The sequence below is a fragment of the Acanthisitta chloris genome, unplaced genomic scaffold, assembly GCF_000695815.1.
Source record: "Acanthisitta chloris isolate BGI_N310 unplaced genomic scaffold, ASM69581v1 scaffold5583, whole genome shotgun sequence".
NCBI classification, from domain to species: Eukaryota; Metazoa; Chordata; class Aves; order Passeriformes; family Acanthisittidae; genus Acanthisitta; species Acanthisitta chloris.
The window spans coordinates 22,587-48,854 of NW_008665293.1; the positions used below are offsets into that span (position 1 = coordinate 22,587).

General features: G+C 36.5%; 1 protein-coding gene across 1 annotated transcript in view; it reads left to right on the forward strand.

The window, feature by feature from the left end:
- NEK1 (NIMA-related kinase 1) overlaps positions 1-23,249 on the forward strand; it is a 44,023-nt gene extending 20,774 nt beyond the window's left edge. The window contains exons 17-35 of the mRNA XM_009071662.1: positions 586-688; positions 3,705-3,788; positions 4,300-4,383; positions 7,159-7,236; positions 8,179-8,274; positions 8,742-8,915; positions 10,340-10,405; positions 10,490-10,724; positions 11,799-11,951; positions 12,569-12,751; positions 13,326-13,437; positions 13,642-13,724; positions 13,844-13,925; positions 14,643-14,880; positions 17,434-17,588; positions 18,419-18,630; positions 20,479-20,612; positions 20,888-21,020; positions 22,987-23,249. Coding sequence (XP_009069910.1) covers positions 586-688; positions 3,705-3,788; positions 4,300-4,383; positions 7,159-7,236; positions 8,179-8,274; positions 8,742-8,915; positions 10,340-10,405; positions 10,490-10,724; positions 11,799-11,951; positions 12,569-12,751; positions 13,326-13,437; positions 13,642-13,724; positions 13,844-13,925; positions 14,643-14,880; positions 17,434-17,588; positions 18,419-18,630; positions 20,479-20,612; positions 20,888-21,020; positions 22,987-23,000 — 2,419 coding nt within the window. The 3' untranslated portion in view covers positions 23,001-23,249. The remainder of the gene's footprint in view (positions 1-585; positions 689-3,704; positions 3,789-4,299; positions 4,384-7,158; positions 7,237-8,178; positions 8,275-8,741; positions 8,916-10,339; positions 10,406-10,489; positions 10,725-11,798; positions 11,952-12,568; positions 12,752-13,325; positions 13,438-13,641; positions 13,725-13,843; positions 13,926-14,642; positions 14,881-17,433; positions 17,589-18,418; positions 18,631-20,478; positions 20,613-20,887; positions 21,021-22,986) is intronic.
- The last annotated feature ends 3,019 nt before the right edge of the window (positions 23,250-26,268 follow it).

Genomic DNA, 26,268 nt, shown 5'->3' on the forward strand with positions numbered 1-26,268 from the left:
TTGTCAGAACAGTCTGAGAATACTAGCACTGTGTACTAATTATCCAAGTGGTAGAAGCTCTTGTCAGAACAGTCTGAGAACACTAGCACTGTACTAATTATCCAAGTGGTAGAAGCTCTTAGGCCAAACCTAGGTCAGTCTAGGAAGGCTGTTGCAGTATTGACCTTACTGATTGCTCATGTGACGAGTTCTTTCTCATCTATGAAGGGAAACCTTGAAGGAGTTGTCTTTTTCACAAACAGCAGTGAAACAAGCTGAGACACTTTCAGAAATAACCTCTCCAATATTGTGTTTTGACATTCATTTTTGCTTTGATGACAGGGATCTGGAAGGACAACACAGTGTTTTGGATTTATTTTTCTTTAATTGTTCTTCTAATTTACCAAGCCTATTTTCCTCCATTTTGAGAGAGTCTGACTTGTATTTTGGGTGATGAAAGGCATTTTTTGAAGATGCCTTACTCATAGAAAACTACTTTTTTTTTTTCTGTGTGTGTTCTAGTTAGAATAAATGCAGGGCAGGGGGAGGTGGTGTTTAGAGTGTTATATTTCAGAGACTTTCATCTCGGTGTGTTGAATTACTCAGGCAAAAAGGATGGATCGCTGCAGATAGAGCAAAGCAAGTTGAAGAATTCTGGCAACGAAAGAAGGAAGCCATGGAAAACAAAGCTCGAGCTCAGGGACACATGGTATGAAATCTGGTCTTCCTGTGTATATTACTGTTTCAGCATGCTGTATGAGTCTTTGGAGTAGTATCATAACCATGAAATGTTGCTAAATATTTTCCTTTGGTATTATAAAAAAAAAAGAGAATGGGAGGTAAGCTTTCTGCATTTTGTTATTAATTTTAATAAAATGTAGCAGAATTGTGCAATACATTTCTCATTACTCTAAACTTATTAACAAAGGAAAATACCTTTGTTTCATGTGTCTAACTTGGTATTGTGAATTTTAAAACATTCATTTACATTTTTTCTATTGATAGCTTTGAAGTTTGGGTTAAAATTAAACTTTGTGTTATTCAGTAGCTTGAACCTCAAATGGAGTTTGATTAAACTGATACAAGGAATGATCATCACTGTAGTGTGTTTTACAAAAACACTTTCTGCTTATTGAAAAGGTATTATAAAGACATCCCTCATTGTCAACACTGATGTTTGTAAAACCTTTGCTCTTTTGAGATTAAGTAGTAGGTAGTATCACAAAATGTTCTTTATGCTTGCAGTTCCAAATTCAGTATTCCTTTAGGAAGTTTGTTTTTCAAAACATATATTGGAAATGGCTCATTTCCACTAGGGCTTTGTATGGTTGACCTATGTATTTTCATAACATGGAGAGTTTTGCTTTTTGAGTGCTCCTCCACACTATTCACGTACAATCAAGTGACAATATCTCTGTCAGCTGCTGAAGGTAAACAGACTGTGCTGGAGTTGCAGTGAGATGAGACCAACTGCAGACTTATAAAAGCATCTCCTGAGTTATACCTGATAATCAGATTATGATTTACAGCCAGGTTTTAACATCAGGAATTATTTCACATACAGTAAGCAATTCTTGGATACTTTGATTCACTGCTTTGATGATCAAGTATCCTTAGATTAGCATATATATTTTAAAATACACATCCTCCACTCTAAAACTATGGTTCTGTTTTTTAAAATCTTCAAGACCAGTAAATAATTCTGAAAACAATCATCAATTCTTGTTTAGAATGCCTGTTCTTGGTCAAGTTCCTAGTAGCACCTGCTTCCATTTTGTTCTTGACTTCATTGGCATTGATAAAAATGTATGAGGTCAATTAATGCTAGATATCCAAGTATTTGGCCTAATGTTTCTCAGTTTTCTCTGTTGTATTGAATTGAGCTCAAATGTTTAATTCTTAGATGGTTCCCCTAATTAAAAAGGGAAGTCACTGAATATTTGTAAAAATAACCCCCAGATGTTTAAGACTTATAACTTGAAGCCAAGGTACCAAATCCATGTATTGGATTCATCATGGAAAGCAGTTCTCAGCAGCTTCCTTGTATTTGTTCAGGAAGGTAATTTGACTAGCTAGCAGTTGTTACCATACAGGACAGGGACTGTTGTCCGGACAATGTTGATCTGAGAGGAGAAATCATCAACTAAGAGGCAGCTTTTGTCTTATAAAGACTTGTAAGTCAAATGACTGGCACTGATTTACCCAGCTTCTGTTAAATATAGATGCTGTGAATTTTAATTTTCAGCTGTCAGTCTAAAGCTTGACTCAGTAATTGAGCTGATGATTTCATCATCAGTTTCAGACATCTCTTTTTTAAGACAGCTGCTGACCTCATTTGCTACTTCACTGTAGCTGTGTGGTGTGGCAAACCAGGAGTCCTGGTCTTCCAAAGTTTTAATTCAGGCAGATGAGTATAAGTTAACAATCTACAGAAAGAAAATTAGTTCTCAAAAATCTTGCTTCCAGTTTCTTGTTTAAAAGCAGTGATATCAATCTCCATTGGGTTGAAAATACCTGAACTAACTTGAATACTAGAACAGAAGACAATGAAATTGAACAGTGCCAGTAAGCTTTTTTTTAAAGCTCGGGAAGATGCATTAAAAAGTTCAAAATAAAACCAAATATTTTCTGAAAAGATGAATATAGAAAATACACTTTTCCATTTTTTATGACTCAATGCTCAAGTTGGAACCGGAATTCATGGAGTCCTAATGAATGTATAAGAACTTCTTATCCTCAAGGTGGTTCTTTAATTTGTTCTCTGATTCCTGGTCACTAAACCACAGAAGTGCAGAAATGTGCTGTTTCCTCGAGCTATTGATTCTGCTCAGTCTGAGAGATTATTTGACCAAAATATTTGGATTCAGTTCTCCCTATCAAGAACTTAGCTGGAGTATTTACTTAATGATGGTTCTCTACACTCAAGCTTGAGAAGGCTAAAGCCCTTGCATTTTTAAGGCAGAAAGTCCATCACATGTATGCTTACAGTCTTTATTTTATGTTGAGTTACAAATCAAGAAATTTTGACCTGTTCAGTAAAGGTTTGTGGTGTATTATGAGCAAAATAATTCAAGTATTGTTTTATTTTAATCCAAGCAGGAAACCTGCAGATAAAGGACTCTTGTACTGTTTTATATAGAACTTCCTTAAAGGCTGAAATACTTTCAGTGATGCTTAGGTCACAGAGTACATCACGCTAACCAAGACTATATGCTGCTTATATATTAGGCACGTTACACAGTTTGTTAAATGTAACATGATATTTAAATGCCTTATTAGATTTTTGTGTTTGCTTCTTGTAGTATGTTTTTGAAAAAAGGCTTCATTTAAAAAAAGGCTTCATCAAAGACCATACAAAGATCCAGTCTGTTTTTTAGGCTTGACTCAACAATGGCAGAAATGCCAGGCCTGCGTCGCAATTTGTATATAATCCAGATGTAGAAAAACTCATGTCTGGCACAATTTCTAACACAGCATGAGAAGATCCAAATTGCAGGGAGAAGGCAACTATATTCTTAAAGCTCTAGCCTCTCTCATTGGCTGCTCAGGATTTTTAGTTAATACTGCCACGTGTTTCATGTGAGTGAAAAGGGGATATCAGTTAGGTCACAACATCTGCAGATCAGTGACAGATTTGCTTTCTTATGAATGAACAGTTACTGGATAAAACAGATAATTTTTCTGCCCCAGCCACCTTAAATTTGATACCCTTAAATGACAAACAGGGTACACTGCAAAGCGCGGCAGATCCCTGTGGAGGCAGGTCCCTTTCTGCGAGAGGAAGGAAATCCAGAAACAAGGAGGAAGAGGTATGCTTGCTGCATGTTTGCCACTTTGCTCATCACACAAATACCACTGTTTGACCTTGACTGTGACCAGTTTCCCTGAGCGGTTCTGTCTGTGTAATAAAAGAATCTAAAGTGTTATTTTGTTTGTCTAAAGTGTTGGTTTGTTTGGGGCTTTTTTTAAATAATCAAAATAATCATTGTCTACATCAGTTTGTCTCGGAGAGGTTCTTGAATGTGCAGACATATAGGTATGGCTATGTATCTTGATCCTGTTGTGATAAATACAACCATTCTTAGCCTTCAGTGGTATAACATGTATTGATAGCTTAATACTGGGAAACATACAATCCAGTTTTCTTTATTTATATTACATGAGATTTTTTTTCCAGAGATTAGTAAATGTTGATATGGTGATAGCAGTAGTGGGGGGATTCACACATCTTATTTTTTTGTGGAATCTGATGTATTTTAAGTTAACCATATTGGAGACAGTTTCTGTATAGCTGAAACTTATTTTCTTTCTTTGCCTTAGGAATATTTGGCAAGATTGAGGCAGATTCGGCTACAAAACTTCAATGAACGTCAACAGATTAGAGCAAAACTTCGTGGAGAGAAGGTTGGTTAGAAACATAAATACTTACAGAAGTTAGCTGTGGGATGTATTCTTTTATCCCTGTGGGAAGACTTTTGTCCTAGGCAGTTTTATATATAGACATATATTTTTGACATTAAATTCTGTTTCAGAGTTAGTTTATTTTCATCTCTTCAGAATATGCAGAATCTGTTATTTCAGTGCTGGGAGTGCAGCTTTGGTGCCTTTTAATTACCAATGTTTTAAATACAAAGCAATGTAACATTCCATCTGAATTTCTGAATTTTACATATAAATTTTTCATCAGTCACTTAGCACATTTATATTTATTTGCTTCTAGTCAAAGGAGCTTCTCCAGAATTTACTTTTTAACAAGGCTCACCCAGAATGCACATGAAGCAATTATTTTCATACCTTCTGTAGGTGTGCATTAAAGTTAGAAATTCCTGGCATGAGCTCAATTTAATCAATTTATTTTTTTTCAAATACCACTTTTGTAAAATATGTTTGTACTACAACAAAACCAAAATAATATGTCATAGGTTCAGAACAAAGACTTACTGAGGTGTCAAATGAATAATGCAGAGCACACTTGGAAGCAATCCATTTACTTGCTTAAGAGTGTTTGGACTTCCTCAAATGGCTACCTGCTTATATATTCACATTGTCACTGTGATTTAAAATGGGATAAATGTTCCTACCTCACCCATCCCCTTTAAACACCCCTGTTAGGTGTTTTCATGTACCTTACCTATAGTGAGTAGACATACAAGGTAAGGGCAACGCTCAATGCTGTTCAGTTTCCTTGGACCACTATCCCAGCTGAAGAGAGTTCCCCCTTGCTGTACGTTTGGGGGGAGGTTAATGCTATAATAGTATGTTTTTTCCTGTATTAGTGGCTTCTTTAGAATTGTTTTATTCTATGTAACCTTGATTGCATCTCACTAGTGAGATGTAAGAGAGACAAATTCCATCTCTCGATGAGGTGCAAAAGTTCTTTAGCGCATTGAGGAGGAACCCATGCCCCTCTAAATCTAAAATGAATGATCCAAGGCAAAAAGTTATGTATGCTTCTACCTGAGAAGACCGTGCAAGTTTTAGAAGATGTGCTAGATGCTATGTCTGGCATAGAACCAATATGGACCATTCTCCTAAGTATGCCTTAAGGAGCATGAGGAAAATCAGGGTCTTGTTAGTCTATGAAGTCACTGTAGGAGCTGCTGAGTGAAGTTTGTCACTCTCTCTGACTCATACAAAATGGGACACTGATGCACCATAAGCTCATGCTGTGCTAATTTCGGTCATAACTCTGTGTCTTCTCTCCTGTTTTGGACAAGCTTCAAAACTGCTGCAGTGAGACTAATTGGGTCCATACACAGGCCTACAAAATCATACTCTGTGCTAAAACATTGCCAGTCTAGAGCAGTTACTGTCCTTTCAGTTTTTTCACTGAGCAACTGCAACACTTCCTCTTGAAACCAGGAGCACCCACACTCTCCAGAAGCCTCTTATCTGGAGGCAAAAGCTGCTTGTGCTAGTAAAATCAAATAAAAGTACTGTTAAAGTGACCACAACATTAATTCCTGGTATGGGTTATTAAGCATATCGGGAACCTCCCTTTCTTTGCCAGTGGCTGTACCTTCCCTGGGGAAGTATTGCATGCCCCAGAAGGTAAGCCATCTACAAAGAAACAGAGATTAGACTAATATCTTTCCAGGAAATAGGCCTGAACTCATTTTCAGAATTCAGAGGCTGAGTTCAAGAGGTTGTTTTTTATCCCTTGTTGACCTGTGGGTGCAAACTTTAGCCTGAAGGCTCATTTCTAGAGGAACACCATCTGAGACCAAATATTGTCACAGATATGTTCATTTGCTTTTGTTGGCTGAGTTTTATATCTATTGCTGCCACTGCATGGTGTCCTGTGTTATATACAATACATGAATATATGTGTTTATTCCTTTGCCTATGAAGAGTGCCAAATTATTTTTATAAAGTTTTTCTATCCCCAGTGTTCTCTCCAGTTATTTTTCTTTCCTGATAGCTGGCTGAAGCCATGATGGGCATGACCTTATTTTTTCAATTTTCACTTTAAAAATTTCCTAGAATTCTTGCTCGTGGTTTGCCATATTATTTCTAATAATACTCCTCTTATGCTGCAAGAAGCCTACTGAATAGAACTTCTAAATAGTTTATTTTAAATAAAAAGTCTGCACAAGATGCCCATGAACAATAAAAATCTCCTGCCAGAACCTTGAGTGGTGCTGTCAGACTGTTCTGTAAGCAGTATTTGCAGAGGCTATGGGATAAGTGATAGAGGTTGAAAACAGATTTCAGAGGTAGACCTTATATATTTTTACTTGTTACCATTTCCCCCTTTCACCCATTCCACGTTTTTTGAAGCACAAACAGTAAACAAAACTGGAATTCTAGAGCACCAAGTCTTTCTTATATACCTTACCTGCAGAACATGCAACAGTGATGGGAGGGGCAGGTGAGAGCCCAGCATTATTAGGTCACTTTTCCTTGCAGCAAGAGGCACAATACTTTCTTCCTGACTTAAAAAAGCTTCATATCTTTTAAAACCACCGCTCTCTTCATGCAAATAAAAAAGCCCCCACAAGTCTCAGAGATGAAGTTCTGTCCAAGTAGGCTTTGCATTTAAGTGAGGAGTTACCTAGTGAAATTATGACCCATCTTACTCATACAGTCATTTTAAATGCTCTGAGTAGTCACTTACATATCACTCAGCTTTTAAATATAGGAATTCTTGATAATTCTCCGAAGACTCTTACTTTGCAGAATGAAGCTGCCAGTTCTGGTGGACAAGATTCAAGTGAGGAAACAGAACTAAAACGCAAAAAGATAGAAGTGCAGAAGGTAATCGTGGAGTGTGAGAAGATGGAACTTACTGGTTTCAAGTTTGTTTCAGATTTTTAAATTTAGTAAATTTAAAATTAGTAGGTAATTTTAAAATATGTTGAGACATAGCACAGTCTATCCTTGCAAGTCAAGGATTTTTCCTATCCCTGCCTGTGGGATTTATCTCTAGGATAGCTTTAGTCCTAAGGACAATTTGGTATAACTAAAATGGCATTTTGAGACTGAAAAGGAAAGGAAGATGTGTCTTAGATAACAACTTTATTTTAGTTAAAAAATAAAGGAAAGGAAAGCTGCTGACATGGGCTACATGTGGATTGGAAGGTGAGCTATATAACCCTGTGTACATTTAAATGTACTAAAAATGTGTACATTTAAAACAAATGCATTTCACAGAAATCTGATGTTTGATTGGAACTTTATTCAATGTGGTGTTCCTCTATCAATAACTATCTCTACCATATAGCAAGTATTACTCTTAACTATACTATGTTTTTTTCCCCCTTCATCTACAAAGAGCAATGTGAAAACAAGCTAATCTTATGCTAACTTGAAAACTAGAGGTGAAACTGCAGCTGAAGCTTTTTGTGTTTATGTTGAGGAAGTTGGTAAAATTTAAACTGAATATTTTGCAATTAATGCATTTGGATTCAAAGATAATTTTAAGTAGAGATTCTAATTTTGCATTACTTGTTTAAGATCACTATATATGCTAAAAATATAAATATGCAAATAGAGAACTGTAAGTAAATTTTGAGGAGTTGCCATTATTTCAACAAAGAAGATCAGTTGTTAATTGTTGTGTGGTCATTTTGTCAGTGGAGTCTCACAGTAAAAAATGAGATAAAGGAAGATTAATCCAAGAGTATTTCTTCTTAAAGTGTTCCATGAAATGAGTTGCTAATGGTCTTAACTTGGTCTGGTTTTGCTTTTTTACTGTAGGCCCAAGCAAAAGCTCGAGCTGCAGTTCTGAAGGAACAGTTAGAGCAAAAGAGAATGGAAGCATATGAAAGAGAGAAAAGAGCCTGGGAAGAGCACGTAAGAAAATAAATCTCTTACATGCAGTGAAAATATGCAGGGCTGTATCTTTGTATAACTAAAATCCTATGCTATGATTTGTCAAGCTGAGATAATTAGTCTTCTGAAACTGAGGAGAGCATTTGTCAGTCAGAATTCTCTCATGAGGCCTAATCTTACCTATGCTTTCATGAAGAATTTAAAAACATCAAACCTAAGAATCATGAGGATCACCTTAAGTATTTTATTAATGGTCTGTTAATTACCAAAGTGTATTTAATCATCTTTTCCTTCTGTGTGCTGCAGAGTGACAAGTCAAACTAGTAACAGTTCATGTGTGCAGTTGGCAGTTGCCTTTTGCATGAAAATGTGTGGCATCATTGTCCTTGCCTAAGGATTATGTTACCTTAATTGATAATACTGCATTTAATTTGTAACATCTTCAAGTTAATTTGTTGATTTAAGTTTTTTTAATTGAATCTATACAGCTGATTGCGAAAGGGATAAAGACTCCTAATGTGCCTTTTCATGTGGAAGCTACGGAGCACAGTCCTATACATGGACAACAAGAGCCTGGAGCAGCTCTTCCTAAGCCACAACTTCCAGTGAAGCCTGGTGTACCAGTCATCTCCATGACTTCTGCTTTGAAGGAAGTGGGTGTGGTAGGTACTTTTGCTAAGAGGATCAAATTAATGGCAAGAAAGTAGATAATGATTGGAAAAAAAGATTTTAGAAAAAATGTGTAGGTTAGGTAGAAAAAAATGTTAAGGACATTTGTTGCTTCTAATTAGGAAAAAAGGAGGAAAAAAAAGTAAAAAGAAACCTAAGATGGAAGATGTTGATATACATTTGTACACTGAAACTCAAATTTAAGTTTAGAACGAAACAGTTTCTGATGAACCCTAGGCTGCAGTTTCCATTTTGAGCGAGTTCGTTATGTTTAGTGGAAGAAGACATCAACTTCTAGCATTTTCATCAGCCTTTTGAAGAGGGGAGTTAAGGAGATTGTATCCTGGTGAAAGTGACAAATAAATTGTGAATGATAGGACTAGTTGATACTGATGAGTGTTTTCAGTGAGTTGGAAAGTATGTGCTGAATATAACAGAGAAGATAGTTTAAGGTACTTGAATCTGTTAGTGCTGTGTAGGTTCTTGTTGTCTAGAGGAGTATTAGAGGCTTCCTAGGTTCTGTTTTCTGTGCTCTTGGCCCTGATATTATAAATACTTACACATTTACCCCAGCTACCACCACTTCATTTAAGTTGCAGTTATGAAACTGAGCATCTGAGTGTAATGTTGCACAGTTGGAGCAGTGTGGTATTATATACTGTATACAACCCTGAAGACTATGACCATGGGAATATAGTGAAACCTAGTGCTGCAGGGTGTATATAAAATGTAATATACTGAAAGATGTCAGTTGATAGCTGGAAAAATAAATCATGTTTTGACAAATAGTTACATCTTTAGCACATTTTTTTCCATGTGGATAGTTTGTCTTACAGTAATGCAAAACAGTTACTATAACAGACTAAAAATTAACACACAGAGCAACTGGGAATGAAGAAAACAAGCATTGTACACAAAGATTATAAATTCTATATTTTTGCCTTCAATTTGTAGTTTTTTGATTTTAATTATCACTTAAGTTTGTCTCTTTTCCCTTCTGTTTTTCTCATAGGTGCTCCTTGACGGTGCTTGCTGCATTTTTGGTTCTGTAATAGAACTCATAGAAATACTCATTTCTAGCATAGGAATTTGGTGGTGTTTTGCTCTAGAGGTCATATCTAGCTTTATCTCTGCATATTTGGTGCTCTGAACTCTCACTTGTCTCTTTTTAACTGAGTGATTTGCTTATCACTTTCAGATAGTGAATAGCTCAAAGACAGAAGATGCCCTTGAAATTCTGTCTTTAGGAAGCCCCATAAAAAGAGAATAATGATACATTTTGTTTCAGTCTATCTGCACTTGTCAATGCAAAGGTTTTAGGGGTGATTTTTTCACTATTATGTATATTAGTACTCTCAAGGTAATTTTTTTCTGACATATTCCTCTACTTTGTATTTCATGCTTCCTGGACTTCTAGGATGAACATGTAACTGCTGTCCAGGAATCTGAGGAGGAACTAAAAAAGCCAGACTCTGCAATGCAAGTATGTCCAATTGGATTCAGTTTCATTTAGTTTTCCTTTTAGAAAGGCACTATTTCAAGTGACATATATTGGCCCTTATTTCAGAATAAGCGAGAAATACTGAGAAGATTAAATCAAAATATTAAAGCCCAAGAAGATGAGAAAGGAAAAAAGGAGTGTAAAAGCATCTCTGAATCAGCTGGGTCTGAAGATGGTAAGGAAGCACAAGAAGGTGACCATCCACTTCTAGCAGATCGCAAAAAATGGGAATCTGGGACATCTGAGTTGGTAGTTCCTCTAGCTCAGTTATCGATGGAAGAGTCTCTCTCTGGAACAGAGTGTAAGTACTTTTTCTTTGGTCTCCGTGTATTAGGAAATCAGTTTACCATTTGTAATGTTTATTTTTATAAAGCAAGGAGTCTTTATTGTTATAATTCTTTTGTTATCAGTTACATGTCATCTGATTCTAAAGAACAGGTGGTGATGTACTCCCCTGGATAAGGAATAAGGCACAGGCTGAGTACTTAGATGGCCTGAAGGAGATTCAGTAAATAATTTCCTAATTTCAACAAATAGTTACCTAATTAAATGCATGGTTACTTTCTTTGAGCTTTCTTTGTAAGTGTCCTTTAAATAGGACAGGAAGAATAAAAAGCATTTAAGACATATGAAAGTTTCTTGTTTAACTTTAAAATCCTTCTATGTTATCGGTAGAAAAATAAAAACTGAGAGGTCTCTCAGTTTGTCTGTTGCTTCTCTTGCATCCTTCTCGGCATTTTCCTTCTTTAAATGAAGCCTGTCTTTTCAGAATTTCTGTCTGCCTTCTCTGGCTGTTTGATTGGAAGACCTTTTTCCTGGCTTCTCTATGTTGTACTAAGGTCTATTTCACGTTGTAGAAATAAATAATCATTGAGAATGTGACAGGCTTACTTCATTGCATAGTAAATTTACAGGGCTGCAATTCTAGAACATCAAGAAACTTCTTTTTCTGGTTTTCTTTGTTGCTTTATGTGTCCTGTTTTCCTTGGAGGGAGAAATAACAAATAAATGTCAAAGGATAGCAGGACAAGAGTCTTTCCAGTTTACCATTTCGGGTAAAATTAAGACCATTCCATGCCAGTTTTAAACATTTCACATGCTGCTCTCCTTTGGAGTGCCTGAATTGGTGGAAAGGTCTAGTGCTGCTATTAAGTTGCAGGTATTAACTGGCATTGAATAACTCCTGTTGGTGATTGCAACTGGCAGAAGAAAAAATAGATGAGCACAGTCTTTAGGCTGCCTGACTTGGAGTGAGGTGACATGACTTCTGCTTTGGTAGTTTTTAGTTTTGTGAAAGTTGTTTGTTTATCATATAGAAAGTGAATAAAAGTTCCTAATTTATAAAGTTTCTATATTTGTGTTTGTGTCCCAACAGGTCAAACTCTGGGGGAAGTAATTAAATTAGATACTGGTGAACCCCACAGGAAAGTCTGGGGCAAAAGCCCTACTGACTCAGTCCTGAGGATCCTAGGAGAAGCAGAGTTGCAGCTGCAAACTGACATACTAGAGGAACAAGATGTAATAAATGGTAAGCACAGCTGGCAGTTATCTGCACTGCAAGTGTAGGAAATGCCATATTGCCAGTTTATCTACTGAGAACAGTTTTGAAGTTATAGAAGCATATTCTTATCTCCACTCTTGCTTTCTGCTTCTTGGTGTTGCCTCAGTTCTAAATGTCTAAATTAAGCTGTTACTGGATGGCCAAAACACTTCAAACTCAGTGAGGTGGTAAGAAAATAAGAAGGATGTGCTGAAAGAGAAGGATCTTTATTTTGTCTTAAAGTCCTGGACTTTGCTTTTTGGTAGCAACAAGTCTGTTTTTTAAAAGGATGTCATCAACTGAGTATTGTATTAAATAGGTCCAATAAAACCTTCTTGTCAGCATGTGACTTACCATACCAGTTTTTTTCTGGTCAACTCCTGCTTTTTTTATTTGTAAGGACAAAAGTACTTACCTTTATTCCAAATATAAACTTGTATTAATGTAACAAGTAAAATTCTTCTTTGTAATAGTTATAATAAAAGCATGCAAACTTTTCTGTCTGCCTTTAAAGAAACAAAAATTCTCAACTTACTAGCCACGTTGTAGTTTATTATCCAAGTGTGTCAAAGCACTGTTTACATAATAGAATCATTTCCTGTTAGGTACTGCAGAAATTGAAGGAGATCATCAGTCTCCATCAGAGGAGAAGGAAGAGAAGGCATTATCTGCTGTTGGAGCTCAGTCCTCAGTACCAGTTGGTGACACAGAGTCTGTCCTGACTGTACCAGAGGAGCCTCCAAGAACTGGACCTACCCAGGTGCAGAGCAAACCTATTATTCTGGACGGTAAGTCATTTCATTAGTAATTCTAATTACAATCTGTTTCCTGAATTCAGTGAAGGAAGTAAAGATTCTGTGTAGTTTTATATCTTCCCTTAAGCAATGTGCAGTTTTTATTAACACCCTTTAGGTAGGACCAGGTGCTTTCTATGCCTGTGTTGTGATTTGATTTACTACTGTATTTTGTAAATTTCCAGAAACCTTTTTTTGTATGCTTGTAGAAAACTCTCTAGAGTACAAGTGAAATTCTAAAGTGCTTCAGACATTTTGTTGTTGATTTGGCATTTTTAGTGTTTGTTTCTCCCTATCAATTGTGCTGGAATCTTTTCCCCTGTATGACACCTTTTTGACACCTGGGGAAATTTTACTGAGGTTTTTACAAGACATAGTTCAGTGGAGCTTTAAGATACTCTTCTGGTATCAGAAACAAACTTTTAGCTCTGGGATTGCAAAGGAGCTGTTCCTGCATAATGCAGAGAACTGTTAGTGCTGAAGGATTTAAGTATGATCTTAAGATGTATACTCTCTCCTTTCTCTTTGCTTGGCTGGCATTCATTTTTAATGAGGTGTTTAATTTTAGAGCCTGATGATTTGGAAGCAGAGATGTTGGAAGAAATGGAAGATAAAAAGCAGCAGAGTAAGGAATTTCCCATCACTGTTAATGAAGTGTGGGTAAAAGAGAAAGAGGATATGTAAGTACTCTCTTCTGACCTCGCTCCCTTTCAAACAACTGAGCTTTCACTGAGTAGAATTTAGATATGTGAGTTAAAATGTTAACCTTAGCTAAAGCTTCATTGCTTGCTGCTCTGTTAGTTTTACTGCACTTGGTGACGTCTTCAGTAGACTAATGACTATTTTTACATGTTGTTTCCCCTTGATGTGGTGTTTTCTAATAGGGCACAACATGACAGAATAATTGATGCAGCTTCTGAGAAACTCACACTTGACAAGGTGAAGCCACAAGAGGAAGCTCCAAAAGGTCAGCTGAGTCTCTTGGTCTGTTTATTGTGGCTGGCAGGATGGGGGACTTGAGCCATCCCTTCTCACTTCTTTATTAACTCTGAAAGAGCAGGTTTTTGTTTTCATTTTCTTCTTTAGGTCTTACTTCCAAAGAGCGAATTTCTGATGGAGTAGGAAGACAAATTGTGGGTATTATGTTTGTCAGTTTGGAAGAAAACATGTAACAACAAAGCTACACTGTGTATAGATGAACAGGACAGTGGCCCATACTGATACTGAAAAGTGAATGTCAAGTTTCTGAGTGTTACAGCCTTTAAAAATTACTTTTTAAGATGTTCTGAAATCTGATTATTTACTTAATAAAAGTATTGCTTTGTTTATAGACATTTAAAATTAATATTGAGCTGCAGCTTGGATAAAAAGTGGTTTAAGTGGTTGCTAATTATAATTTTTTCTCTTTATTGCATAGAAGAACTGCTTGTTCTTGGAGGTCTTTGAAGTAACTTCAGAAGATCTGTGTATTTTACAGTAGAATTTAAAATACATCAGCAATACTACCAAGTATCATTGGTGATACTAGTGCATCTAATTATGGGTGGCTTAAGCAAACTGGGTTGTTTTTTCCAGTGTTTAGATGAATTATATTGATAGCTTTGAAGAAATCTAGCAAGAAGCAACAGGTGAAAATGTATGACACCATAGTTTTAGGCATGGACTGGATAACAAGAAACCAGAAGTCATGGGACAGAACAGGCTATACCTGAAAGCTGTATATTCTCAAAGTTAAATGTATTTACTAAAATAATCAAAAATATTTTAACACTTTTAAAGTGCTATCTGCTTTTCCCTCTGATTGTACAACAGAAATTAATTGATTAACTTTACGTATCTTTTCCTTGAGAGCTTTGGGTTTTTAATCTGTTTACGTTTGTAACAGACTTTCTTTTACCACAACAGAAACCTGTTCCAGTGGCTCTCGGCAAGCTGAACCCTTATTCCAGAGGGTAATACAGCCCACAGCTGTACCAACAGTCTCACCAGTTCTGTCAGCTCAGTCTTCACAGGAAGAGCCTTTTGTACCTCGTTCGCGTTCCATATCACCAGCAAAAATTAAAGGCAAAAGTTCCTTGTTGATTGGACTTTCTACAGGACTTTTTGATGCAAACGACCCAAAGGCAAGTTTAAAATCTGAAAAGAAATAGTTGTTTTTCTACAGTATTGTTATGCTTACTTTCTTACTGAAGCTGATGAGGCCAGAACAGATGGTGTTGATATTTGTGTATCCATGTCTGCCCTGTGGTTCGACTGCACTATGCTCATGGTGTCAGCAGGTCTCGTGCAACAGTGAAAGTCTCTGGTTTCACCATTCAGCATTCTATGTCACAAGTGGAGGAAAGACACCACTTCTCTGAGACATAACTGAGGGAGTTCATGAAGAAATTCCTAACTTGCCCTATCTGTTTTTGTTCAATTTTTCAGACTTACCTCTACCTTGCCATCATAAACATACCTTTGCTGACCTGTTCAGTGATTATCTTGTCATAGAAACCAAATGATTGACTTTTTCCTGTAGGATTCAACCAGCTAGCACAGGTTCTGGCTGTGAAGCAGGAAGCCTGAAGAACAGTGAATGGAAGTAACTTCTTTCTTGAAGATGTTTCCTGACCAGCCACACAGGATTGAGTGGCAGCTCACAGTCTGTGAAATGAGCATTGGATGGTGGAATGTGGTTTTGATAGGGTTTTAAAGTATTTTAAGAATAGTTATGAAACTAGTGGATGAAACAGACTCTCTAAATGACAGGCAGTACTTGCCTGGGTTCTAAAGTGGAAAGTGCATGAAAGAGCAGCTGCTCTTTGGAGAAACAGCAGTCATAAAGGTTCTCTGCAAACTGTCACACCTGCATTGTATTCAGTCAATATGTGGTGAAGGCTGTCCTGGGTAGTGGAATGCCATGTAAGACATTCTTCTTTTGACTCGCAGCCTGTTTTTATAAGTGCATGAAAGAAGTTGCACTATTGATGATTAATTGAATATTGAATAGTAGCTATTGGTTGATGCATTGCTAGGAAGTGTAATATCAAGGACAGTGCTGTTTGCATCTGTGGGAAAATAATGCTTCTTGACAAGCTTGCATCTCTTTTCACAGATCCATCTATTCACATAAATGGATTTCTGAGTCCTTTTTTCATTCCTCAATAGTGAGTCTACCATTAGCTTCCCTAGTTTAGGTAGCTATTTATCTGGCAGTTGAACAGGGGTTACTGGAATCCTAACTTACGAGCAGGAGGAAGATGTATGTTCTTTGTACCCTTATCAGATTGAGAAGGTAGTGGATATGCTTTATAGTGGAGCTCTTTGGTGTATCAATATGAACTGCTTCAGTATGTCAGTTGTTACCACATACTTGGCATGTGTTTTGGCCAGAGCTGTTTGTCACCGAGTGGATAATGCAGTACTGAGGTTCTCCACACAACAGCAGAGAGCTCAGAGAAGAGCAGCAGATGTGTTGTTCCTGCTGCAGAAGACTTGATGCCAGAGAGCAACACATTCCCCTTCCTCATCTGGTTGCAGCAAGAGGATTTTCAATACTGAGGACAGTACCTGCAATTGTAGCTTTCTGGAATTTCCCAAGTGTACCTCTGCTGCAGCTCTCACCCAGAAACTGTGGAAACCTTAGCAGGGAGCAGGGCAGGCAGAGTTCATGTCCTGTCTGTCAGCAGCTCTGTAGGCTAACAGAATTAAGCTAATAGGCAAAGAAGCATTTTTCAAAACACCTGGAAACTTTGAAATGATGGAGTAACATCAGTTTTCTAATTGTTCCTTCACTTTCGTAGTAGAGGTCAAAATGAGCGTTTATTCCTTTGATGGCAGTAGTATTCTGGCCATGTGCTTGCAGGGATTTGATATTTGAACATGTATATGAATACTCTACTGGTACAAATTCCAGCTGAGAAGCTAATTTGCTCATTAAAATTGAGGGGCTTTCATTAGGAGCAAACAATTAACGTGTATATTCAAGAGCTATGGCAAAGGAAAGTGAGGCTTATTGGCAAAACTTCTTAGTGCAGATTAGGTCTTGTTTCTTGTTTTATTAATACTGTGGTGAATATTTAGTACTTTTGGGGGAGTTCTTAGATTTCTTAAAAGAGAGGATCTCATAGATCACTGACCAAACAGTTGCTTTGTTTCCTCCATGCTTTATTTTCATTGCAACAAATTACCATTGTAATGCCATGGAACAGCACTGAAACATACCATAAACAAAAGTTACTCTTTTCCATGACCAACCTGGAGAAATACTAAAATGTCATTCTAAAAAATACTCATCAACTACTTAAAATGGTTCTCACTGGAAGTGATTGCAGTTTTTTACAATGGTGTTTGCCATACCTATTATTTGCCTGCTATCAGGTTCTTTTTCTTTATTTAGCTGTCAAGGTAGTGAACAGATCAGCACAAAACCAGGACCTGTATGCCACATGATGTTCTTAAGGCTTTTCAGTCACTGTAACCCACAAAGGCAGAAGGATGCTTTCCTTTTAGCTGAGAGGTAAAATGCAGTATGTCAGATTTTCAACTATTAGAGTTTCTGTGCTGGACACATCATTATTTTGAAATGGACCTTCAAATGAAAAAGAACAAAAAAAACCCAATTTTGAAGCATTTTTGTAATCTCAAACTGTCTTTTGTATTGTTACCAAGTAGGCTTTCTTTTACCTTTGTAGATGTTGAGAACATGTTCCCTCCCAGATCTTTACAAACTGTACAGAACTTTTGTTGATGTTCCCAGTGTAGCAGATGTGCAGAATCAACATAATCTTGAAATAGATGATACGGAAGATGAGCAAGCCAAAGAAGGACCCTCTGATTCTGAGGATATGTGAGTGTATCAAGTTTATCAAGTATTTTAACAGGCATCTTAGATCAAGAGTGTTACCAGCTTGAGGGTTTTACCCAAATTGTAAATATTCTGTATTGAATCACCATTTATTTAGTCTTGTTCCAGAGAATTGAGAAGCTAATGGGATGTACTGTGTACAATAGCCATTTGAGTTTCCTTCCCAAACTCCATCTAAGAATACTAATTTGCCTGGCTTCTGCAACTTGCATTTTGCTGAAGTAGCTCGAAGTTGATGGCTACTGCTCTTCTAGAAATAAAAATTTATTGAATATTTCTTCTTTATATGTTCTGGGAATCTTGCTCTTTTGTCTTCTCTACTCTTATATTGGAATGTCTCCTGATTTTTTTTTCAGGGGCTCCAAAATCTGACTGTGGTCTTGACTATTCCCTGCAGCTCTCATAGTCTGCAGGGATAAAATCATTTGGTGTATCTTTTCTGATGAGGTCTAGATCTGTCTTTGCTCCAGATACATATTTATCTGGATTGGAAATGTACTTGTCGCTGTTCAATAACACTGTGCATGAACACAAAGATTTGTTGAACTGAGGACCTGTCATGTTTTTCTGAAATGGTCAGGTATCTGTTTAGCTAATCTTTATATCTTGCATGATACAAGGATATCAGTGCTGTAGTCATTTTGGATTGAGGTCACATAAAAGACTGAGGTCTTTTACTTTTGTCTTTTTATTTTTCCCCTCCAGCTAGATTGGCTTTTCAGTTTGCTGGCTTAACAAAAGAAATTAGCTCTTCCTACAGGGTTTCTCTTATCAAGTATTAATTATCTAAACTTTATATCACTTTCCTTTAGTATGTTTGGAGAGACAGATACAGATTTGCAGGAACTCCAGGATTCAATGGAACAATTGCTTAGGGAGCAGCCTAGTGAGGAATTCAGTGAAGAGGAAGACTCTACTTTAAAGGCTAATGTCATTGAATGCATAACAAATGGTACCGAGCTGGATGAAGGAGATGAAAATAACCCCAGCAGTGAAAGTGCACTTAATGAAGAATGGCAATCAGGTATAATTTCTGTTATACCTGTTTTATAAGTTACTTATTCATGTTAACAATTCAAACACAGAATAATGTTTTTGCTTTGTAAACTTAGAATGAAGTAAAGTTCAAATTAATAGTTTTTATACAGAAATTTTAAAAAATCAGATAGTATTTAGACTTTCTGAATGGTTAAGTTCAACATCTAAGCAACATTCACTTGCAAATTAAATATTGGCTATTTGTTGGGCACTGATTGCAAGAGCCTTTTCCTTTAGTTATCTAAAACTTGTCTTCAAGGAAGATCAAAGGCTTCGCACATTGTATGTTTTGAATAATTCATGATGGTGAGTGTGAAAAAGAAATAGCATTGACATGACTGGAGTATCTGAGATCCAGCTTAAATTACAATTAAGTAATTTAACAGGAAGTCAGAAGTGGCATGAAATTATTAACCTTGTCCTTAGCCAAAATTAGGTATTAATGCAGTCGAACTAAAAATGAGACAGAAAAAATTATTACTGCCTTTAGGATTTTGCATTAGCTATGCACAACGGTGTCCTGAAGGCTCAGTTCTGTTTTTTACATTCTGGTAGAAATACAAGTATTTCACTCCTGCTGTAAAATTAAGTGCATTTAGGCATAGAGGGTATAGAAACATGCAGAGAATCAGTAACTAATCCAAAGCATAGTTTTGTGTAATTTTGATTTATTGAAGAAAATTTTAAACAAATTGAACATCTGTGAATATACCTGTAAGATATTACCTGTCTAATGCATTCCAAGAATTATTTTAAGGTAAAATAAACTTAGGTAATATCTCTAACTTTTTGGCAATACTGATATTAAGCACTGACAACATGCAATACTTTGTGTGATTCTGCTGTTGGTGCAAGTGCTGGTGTTTAATGTCAGTGTCCTACCTTGTAGATTGATGATATTCCATAATTGCAGGAGGGAGGAAGGCAGGCTGTCCTTCAGAAGGGTAATGGGCAGGACTTGAAACCAGATGTGCTCAAGATCCAGAAGTTAAATAGAGGATTAGAAGTAACCTAATGGGTTTTTAACTCAGATGCAACTCTTCTTTTTATTTTAATGGTAATTTCTTATTGATTTGACTGCTGCTACTTGAAACAGGGATATGATTTGGTCAGGATTATACCTTACACTAGTCATAATAGGAATTGAAAAAGGTAGTGTTAATACTGTTCGTAGTTGTACTAGTATAAAACCTATTTGTAAGATTCCTGTAGCCTATAAGCAAATTTATGTTAATTATTCTCCTATCTTATTGCCCCCATCAGCATACTGAATTTGCTACACAAAAGAAATGCACTCATTAAAGAATGAGGAACTTTGTAGCTAAGGATTTTTAGACTTGCTTCATGGAGTAAGATGCATCTCTTGGCAGAAAGTAATGGACTCGTAATACACGTGTTCTTATTTTTTGCTACAAGACAGCTGCTTCCTTAAGCTCTTTTCCCTAGCATGGGACAGTCACTGAAACCTGCATGAGTTTCACCTCAGAAATACTTAGAATGGTTGTATGGAACTTGACCTACTTAGCTAAATAAAATTCTGCTTTAAGACCATACCTTGTTTTCCTTCAGTCTGAACACCCTTATGGCTAACTATCAGAGTGGGGACTTAGAGCTCTAGGTACTTCCCATCTGGGATTCAGAATTTCTTTGCTGTCAAGAGAAGGACTGTTCCTGTTTCCTTGCACATTGTCAGAACATCTGTCAACGTCACCCAGTGCTCCTGAGCTTACCTGTTTCGTTGCATTTAACAGATAGCAAGTTTGGGAACTTAGAAAACAGCATTAAGAATGCAGGAAAACTGAAGGGTTTTACTGTTCTTTTTCTTTCTTTACAGATAATAGCGATGGAGAAATTGCCAGTGAATGTGAAGAATGTGATAGTATCTTCAGCCATTTGGAAGAGCTGAGATACAACCTGGAGCAGGAAATAGGCTTTGATAAATTAATTGAAGTTTATGAGAAAATAAAGGTTTGTGGAATAACCTCAAGTGGGAAATATTTTAAGAAACAAGTACCTAGGGCTGTTTGCTGTGCCAGTTAACTAATTGCATTGTGTGACTAGAATCAAATTTTTTTTTCAGTAGTCTTTTACTCTGTTTTGACACAATCAAATATTAACAGAAAAACTGCCCTGCCAGCAGATTAAAGAGGAAAATTGTGGGTTTGAATTACATTGAATAAATTTGAGCAATCCAATTTTGTACCCGTTTTAATTTTGGCAACATGGTTTGTCCTTTCCCCCAGGCTATACTTGAAGATGAAGATGAAAATATTGATATTTGTTCAACCATAGTTCAGACTGTTCTTGGGAATGAGCACAAACACCTGTATGCCAAAATACTTCACCTAGTGATGGCAGATGGAGCCTACCAAGAAGGTAAACTCAGTGTATCCTGGCGATCATGGCTTGTCTTAGGTTATTTCTTGGTCACTTACAGTAGGTTCTAATATATGTGTAAAACACCATAGAATCACAGAATAGATTGTAGAACACATATCTGCTGTGTTACATTGATAGGCTAAATTAATTCAAACTTTACACAAAGGGTATTTTTATTCCTGCAACAAAACATGGCAAACCTTGATGAAGCATTGCTGACCATCGTGATTTAACACAATGTACATGTACAGTCAAGTGTAACAACAGTTATCTTAGAAAAGGTGCAGTATAATTACTTAACTTCTGTAAAACAGTTATGCAGATTGGGAAAGTGGAAATCTAGAATAATACTTTCAGAATTGGAACAATTTTATCTTAAGAATTAATGAACTTTAGCTAAAATACTATTTTTCTTTCCAAAATGCTACTTTTAACAGGTTCTGAAAAGAAAATTTCATGGGGCTCTTTATCCTATAATTATAACTTTTCAGAGGACCTCGATGTGTACATTCCATCCATCTCAGTTGGTGGCTCAGTAATACATGAAGAGAATTTCTCTTGCTTTCAGCCCAGCCTAGCTTAGCACAGCTTCTGAGGCAGATGGATAGTTCCTTGATCTTTCAGAGTCACTCTATGAAATACCACACAGATCACTAAGAATGAGGGAATGGTTTTAGGGTTGTTTTTTTTCTCTCATGCCAAAAATTTAACTGCAGTTATTTAGATTTCTAATTATGAAAGTTTTTACTGGAGAGGGAGGAAATCTAAAATCTGAGTTTTGTTTTTAGAAATCAGAGGCATCATACACTGGCTGTAGAAGTGTCTGCAGTGATCGCTATTTAATACATTTCAGTTTGAAAAACAATATTTAAATGCATGTTAAGCAACATGTACTTTCTGCATCTTTTAAATTCTTTTACAAATGTGTTGCAATGGCAGTGAATAAATGATGGAGTAAGTGTATGGCTTTCTGTGGCTTTTATCTGTAAATCCTTGGGGGTAAAGTCCTAAAAGTAGCGTTAAAAATGTAATAACTAAAAAGAAATTCTAACACAAATTACATTTTCCCAATTTTTCTTTTCGCCTGATATAGAACCACTCGGTAAGAATAATCAGTTTGATGTTGTTCTCATGCTGTGTTCTAGAAGTATGACAGAGACGTGTCTGAAAAACATTTTTTTCAGCCACAATTTATTGATTTAATGAAAGAATTGGAAAGATATGTTCTAGTAGTTCATTTCTCAAGTGTCCAAAGGATTGGCATATTAGAACAAGAAGAAAATGGTTACTGTGTTGTCACCATTTTCTTTTCTTTGCCTCTCTGCCTTAAGGATATTTTAAAACTAGTACTAAAAGGCTTAAATGACAATTTGTTGAAATGTTGGCATAGAAATTATAAGCTGTTGTCTGAGTGAATCCTATTAAAATGAGCTGACTTTCATCTTGCAAAATGCTGATTAACAAGTGGCTATTTTTAACAGCTTCAGTTCTAATTCTTTCTTTTACAAATCTGTGGTAGCATACAAAAATGTAAAGAAAAAGTAGTTCTTTAAATTTCAGTCCTGTGCTAATAGGGGTGAGCAGAGGACAAGTGACAGACAGAAGCATCTTCATGAGCTTCTGTCTCAAAAGCTTTATACTCTTCAAATAAGAAAAGTTAGAAAAAAAAAATCTGTATTGCTCTTAACTAAGAGGATTGTCCTCACTGAATCAGGCCACTTGAGATGAAACTATCTTACATTCACTAATCCAAGATGACATGATGTTCAATATTTGTACACATAGTACTTCAAGGCAGTTTTGGTAACAGTCATATCACTGGTGACAGACTTAGTGGATTCTTGTATTATTGCTTACTAAATTGTGGTTTCTAGTTTGTTTTGTAATCCCAGCTTGACTTTGTGTCTGTGTGTGTTTGTCTTTCCTCTTCACATTGTCTCTCCCTCTCTCCTGCTTTGTACAGGTAATGATGAGTAAACCTGACTCAGGAAGTTCCTTAATGCTGTACTACACATCAGTGTCTGAAGTCTGCACAGCTGAATAACAAATTGTAGTGGAGAATGTAACATGGGGCATGAGAAGCAAGACTTCAAAAAAGAATGCTGATTGTATGAAAAGGAGGAAAAACATGCCTTTTGAAACTGAGATACCTATAGAGTTCTCTTGTGTGTATTTGCACACATGTTCCTTAAACATTATGTGCTCAAAATTTTTAAAAAAACCAAATCCCAATGGCAAAAAACAATCAACAAAACCCCCAAACCTCAACAAAACAAAGGAAAAAAAAAAAAACCCACCAAAAAAACCCCCACAGAACCCACAAACCTGTAACCTCTCAAGGTCAAAAACAAATATAGAAAGGAATAGCTGATGCAAAACTGAGACCTGTAATAAAACTAGAATTTCTGCCATATCGACAGTTGGGTGGTACAGTTAAGCAGTTGGAAGCATTACTGTCTTGTGGAAGTACCCACATCTAGCTATTCGCTTACACACTTTAAATAGCTTTTCTTTACACCTACATAAAGAAATTACTTCATTTTTAATGACCCTCGTGGTTGTGTTTTAACAGCATCTTAATCTAGTGTTCCAGTTCAAGTATTTCACTTTTATCATATTTTGAAGCTGGAGGTTTCTGTCACATCTTACTGGTGTTTCTACATCAAGGCGAACTGGTAAATCAGTCATCATTGAAATATCTGGGTTTTTTTAGACTGTAAAATCCATTTGGAGCTAGAATAATCTTTTTTTTCCAATACTTTTCTTCCTCTTCTCCTTCTCCAACCCCTTCCCAAAAATCCCAATTATTTACCTCTCTTGAATTTTGTAATCTGGTCAATGATAATTTAGTACACTCTTGAATTGAAAGGAGTGGGTGTTATCCAGTTTATTTTTAAGTTGTTACTGTTACATTTATGGCTCCAGCAGCCACAGGGGAAAATGAAATCTTGCAGGCACAAGTATACTTCACATCTTTTGGCTCCTGTGCTGTAGCTTGGTTTCCATCACCCCAAAAGGAAAAAACAGGTTTCTTCTGACCCACATTTCCTTGTTCCTCATGACAAAGCAGTGCTATACAGAGCAGACATTAGGTATTCTGTTGTTTCCAGTCCTCCTCTCTGGAACAGCTTTACTGGCCTATCCATTACAGTAAGTCTCTTGTTACAAATCTGATGAACTGTCAAACTTCCAAGTGCCCTGTTGGAGAAAAATAGATTTATTTCTTTTTCAGCTACAGCTGGTTACAATCTAAAACTGTCATAAGTTGGTTTTCCACAAAGTAAAATAAAGTATATATATTTATTATTTAAACTGTTAAAATATATACATGATTTTTGTATAATTGTTTTATGGTGTCATTATTAAAGTTTTGCCCAATGAAAAGCGTTAGTTTTTTTTAAACAGATACAATTCTTAGAGGTAGATCAAACTTACTCTAGTTCAGTGGTATCCTGGGAATCTGCAGCGCAAATAAAATTAATAATAATAAGAAGTTGCCTTTAATACATTAATTTTTTATTTATTTCATTACTTGACAAACACCTTTTGCCTCATCTGATGAGAAAGTTTGATCATTGTTGGAAATGGTGCTGGTTCTGTCCTGTGCTGCTTCTCCTCATTTCATTTCCTTCCTTCTTTACTTTTTCTTAACTTCCCACAGTCAACTTTTCACCAGGCTTGTCTTCCGTTCCTCCTTTCACTGCTGAATGATCTGTTCATAGAGATGATCCTTATGAGCTACCTCATCCGTGACATTTAGCAAATACTCCGTAAAGACTTTATGATAAAGAATGAGTCGGCATTATTTTCCTTTCTCAGGTTTGATTTTCAGATCATACCTTGCCCACCTTTTGGAGGAAGAGAGGACTCAAACCCTTTAGATTTAAAGGAGTATAGATGAACTGTATGGAAAAAAGAAAATGTACCAACTGGCATGTTCTGTGCTCCGTGATTTTGAATTCTCTCAAGGTGACAGAGTCTTAGTGAAGTTAAGGGTTGGGGGATGTTTACTTTTTAAATTGAAAATCATATTGTTATTGACATTCTTCATTTCTTGTGCAGTGTGCTGGATTACTTCTGGTAAGAAAAGTGGCCATAATCTGCACACTTGAAGCTTTAGAGACATAGAGCTTTTTACCAACTATTGGTTTGAAAAACACATGTGGATTGTGCACAGCTTTTCAAGAATAATCTTCAAACCTGCCAACCAATACTGAATATCCTTGAAATCCCTCAAAAGCTAATTTAAACTGACACAGTAAAAAAAAGTTTGCTAAAGAAATACTTCTATCTGAAATTTTAAATCCATATTTAATGTATGCTATAATGACATCAAGGGCAGCATGGCTTTGGGATGATTTATTGGTCGGTATGTAATTTATTGAAATTAATTGAGCATTTGGCTTGAATGCATAATGCAATCACTAAGGAGAATTTTCTGTTGTAATTCTAGGAGCAAATTGAGATATAGAATGGTATTTTTGGCACAAAACATACACCGTAAACTACTTCACATTTATGTCTTTGCCCTCAGTCTTTCTTGACCCTTGAAGCCAACTGTAGTTCAGCTGGGGAATCTTCAAAAAAAAAAAAAAAAAAAAAAAAAATAGACCTCTAATGTTCTTATCTTTCCTGGTGCTGGTTTGAGCTGAGCGGGTACAGTAACCCTACCCTGAGCACTGGTGCTTAAAATCTTTTTTGAAGAACAAAGCCTAAAAGAGGCTTTTGCTTTTCAGTTTGCTGAACTCTGAGTGCATATATGAAATTACTACTAGAAGATATTTTAGAAAAATGTATTAGCTGGTTGGGCAACACGAACCAAAGCAGAGCAGAGACATTTCTGTGCTCTGGGAGGCGAATGGCTGATTCAAACCAAGTTGCAGTGTACCATATTCCTGACAAGGCTCTCAGTGCTCTTGAGAAATCTGCGTTACTTATCAGTAATTCTTAGGTCAGCTTGCAGTGCTGCTCTGTGCCTCTTGCTCTCGTTTCCGCATACCTGCGCTGTTTGTTCTCTGCCCACCTGTGTGGGCAGCGCTGTCCCACGCTCCGCAGCCGCCGGGGGCAATGTGTGGGGAGCATTGGTGCTGAGCGTGGGGCCCGAGCAGCCAAAGGGCAGAAATCCTTCAGTCCCTGTGATTTATCGGGATTTCCTTGTACGAGGCTGTGTTCGGAACGTACACGTAAACGCGAATCTTCGCCTGTTTACAAAATGTTGTTCATCAATAATTTACAAATCAAAAAT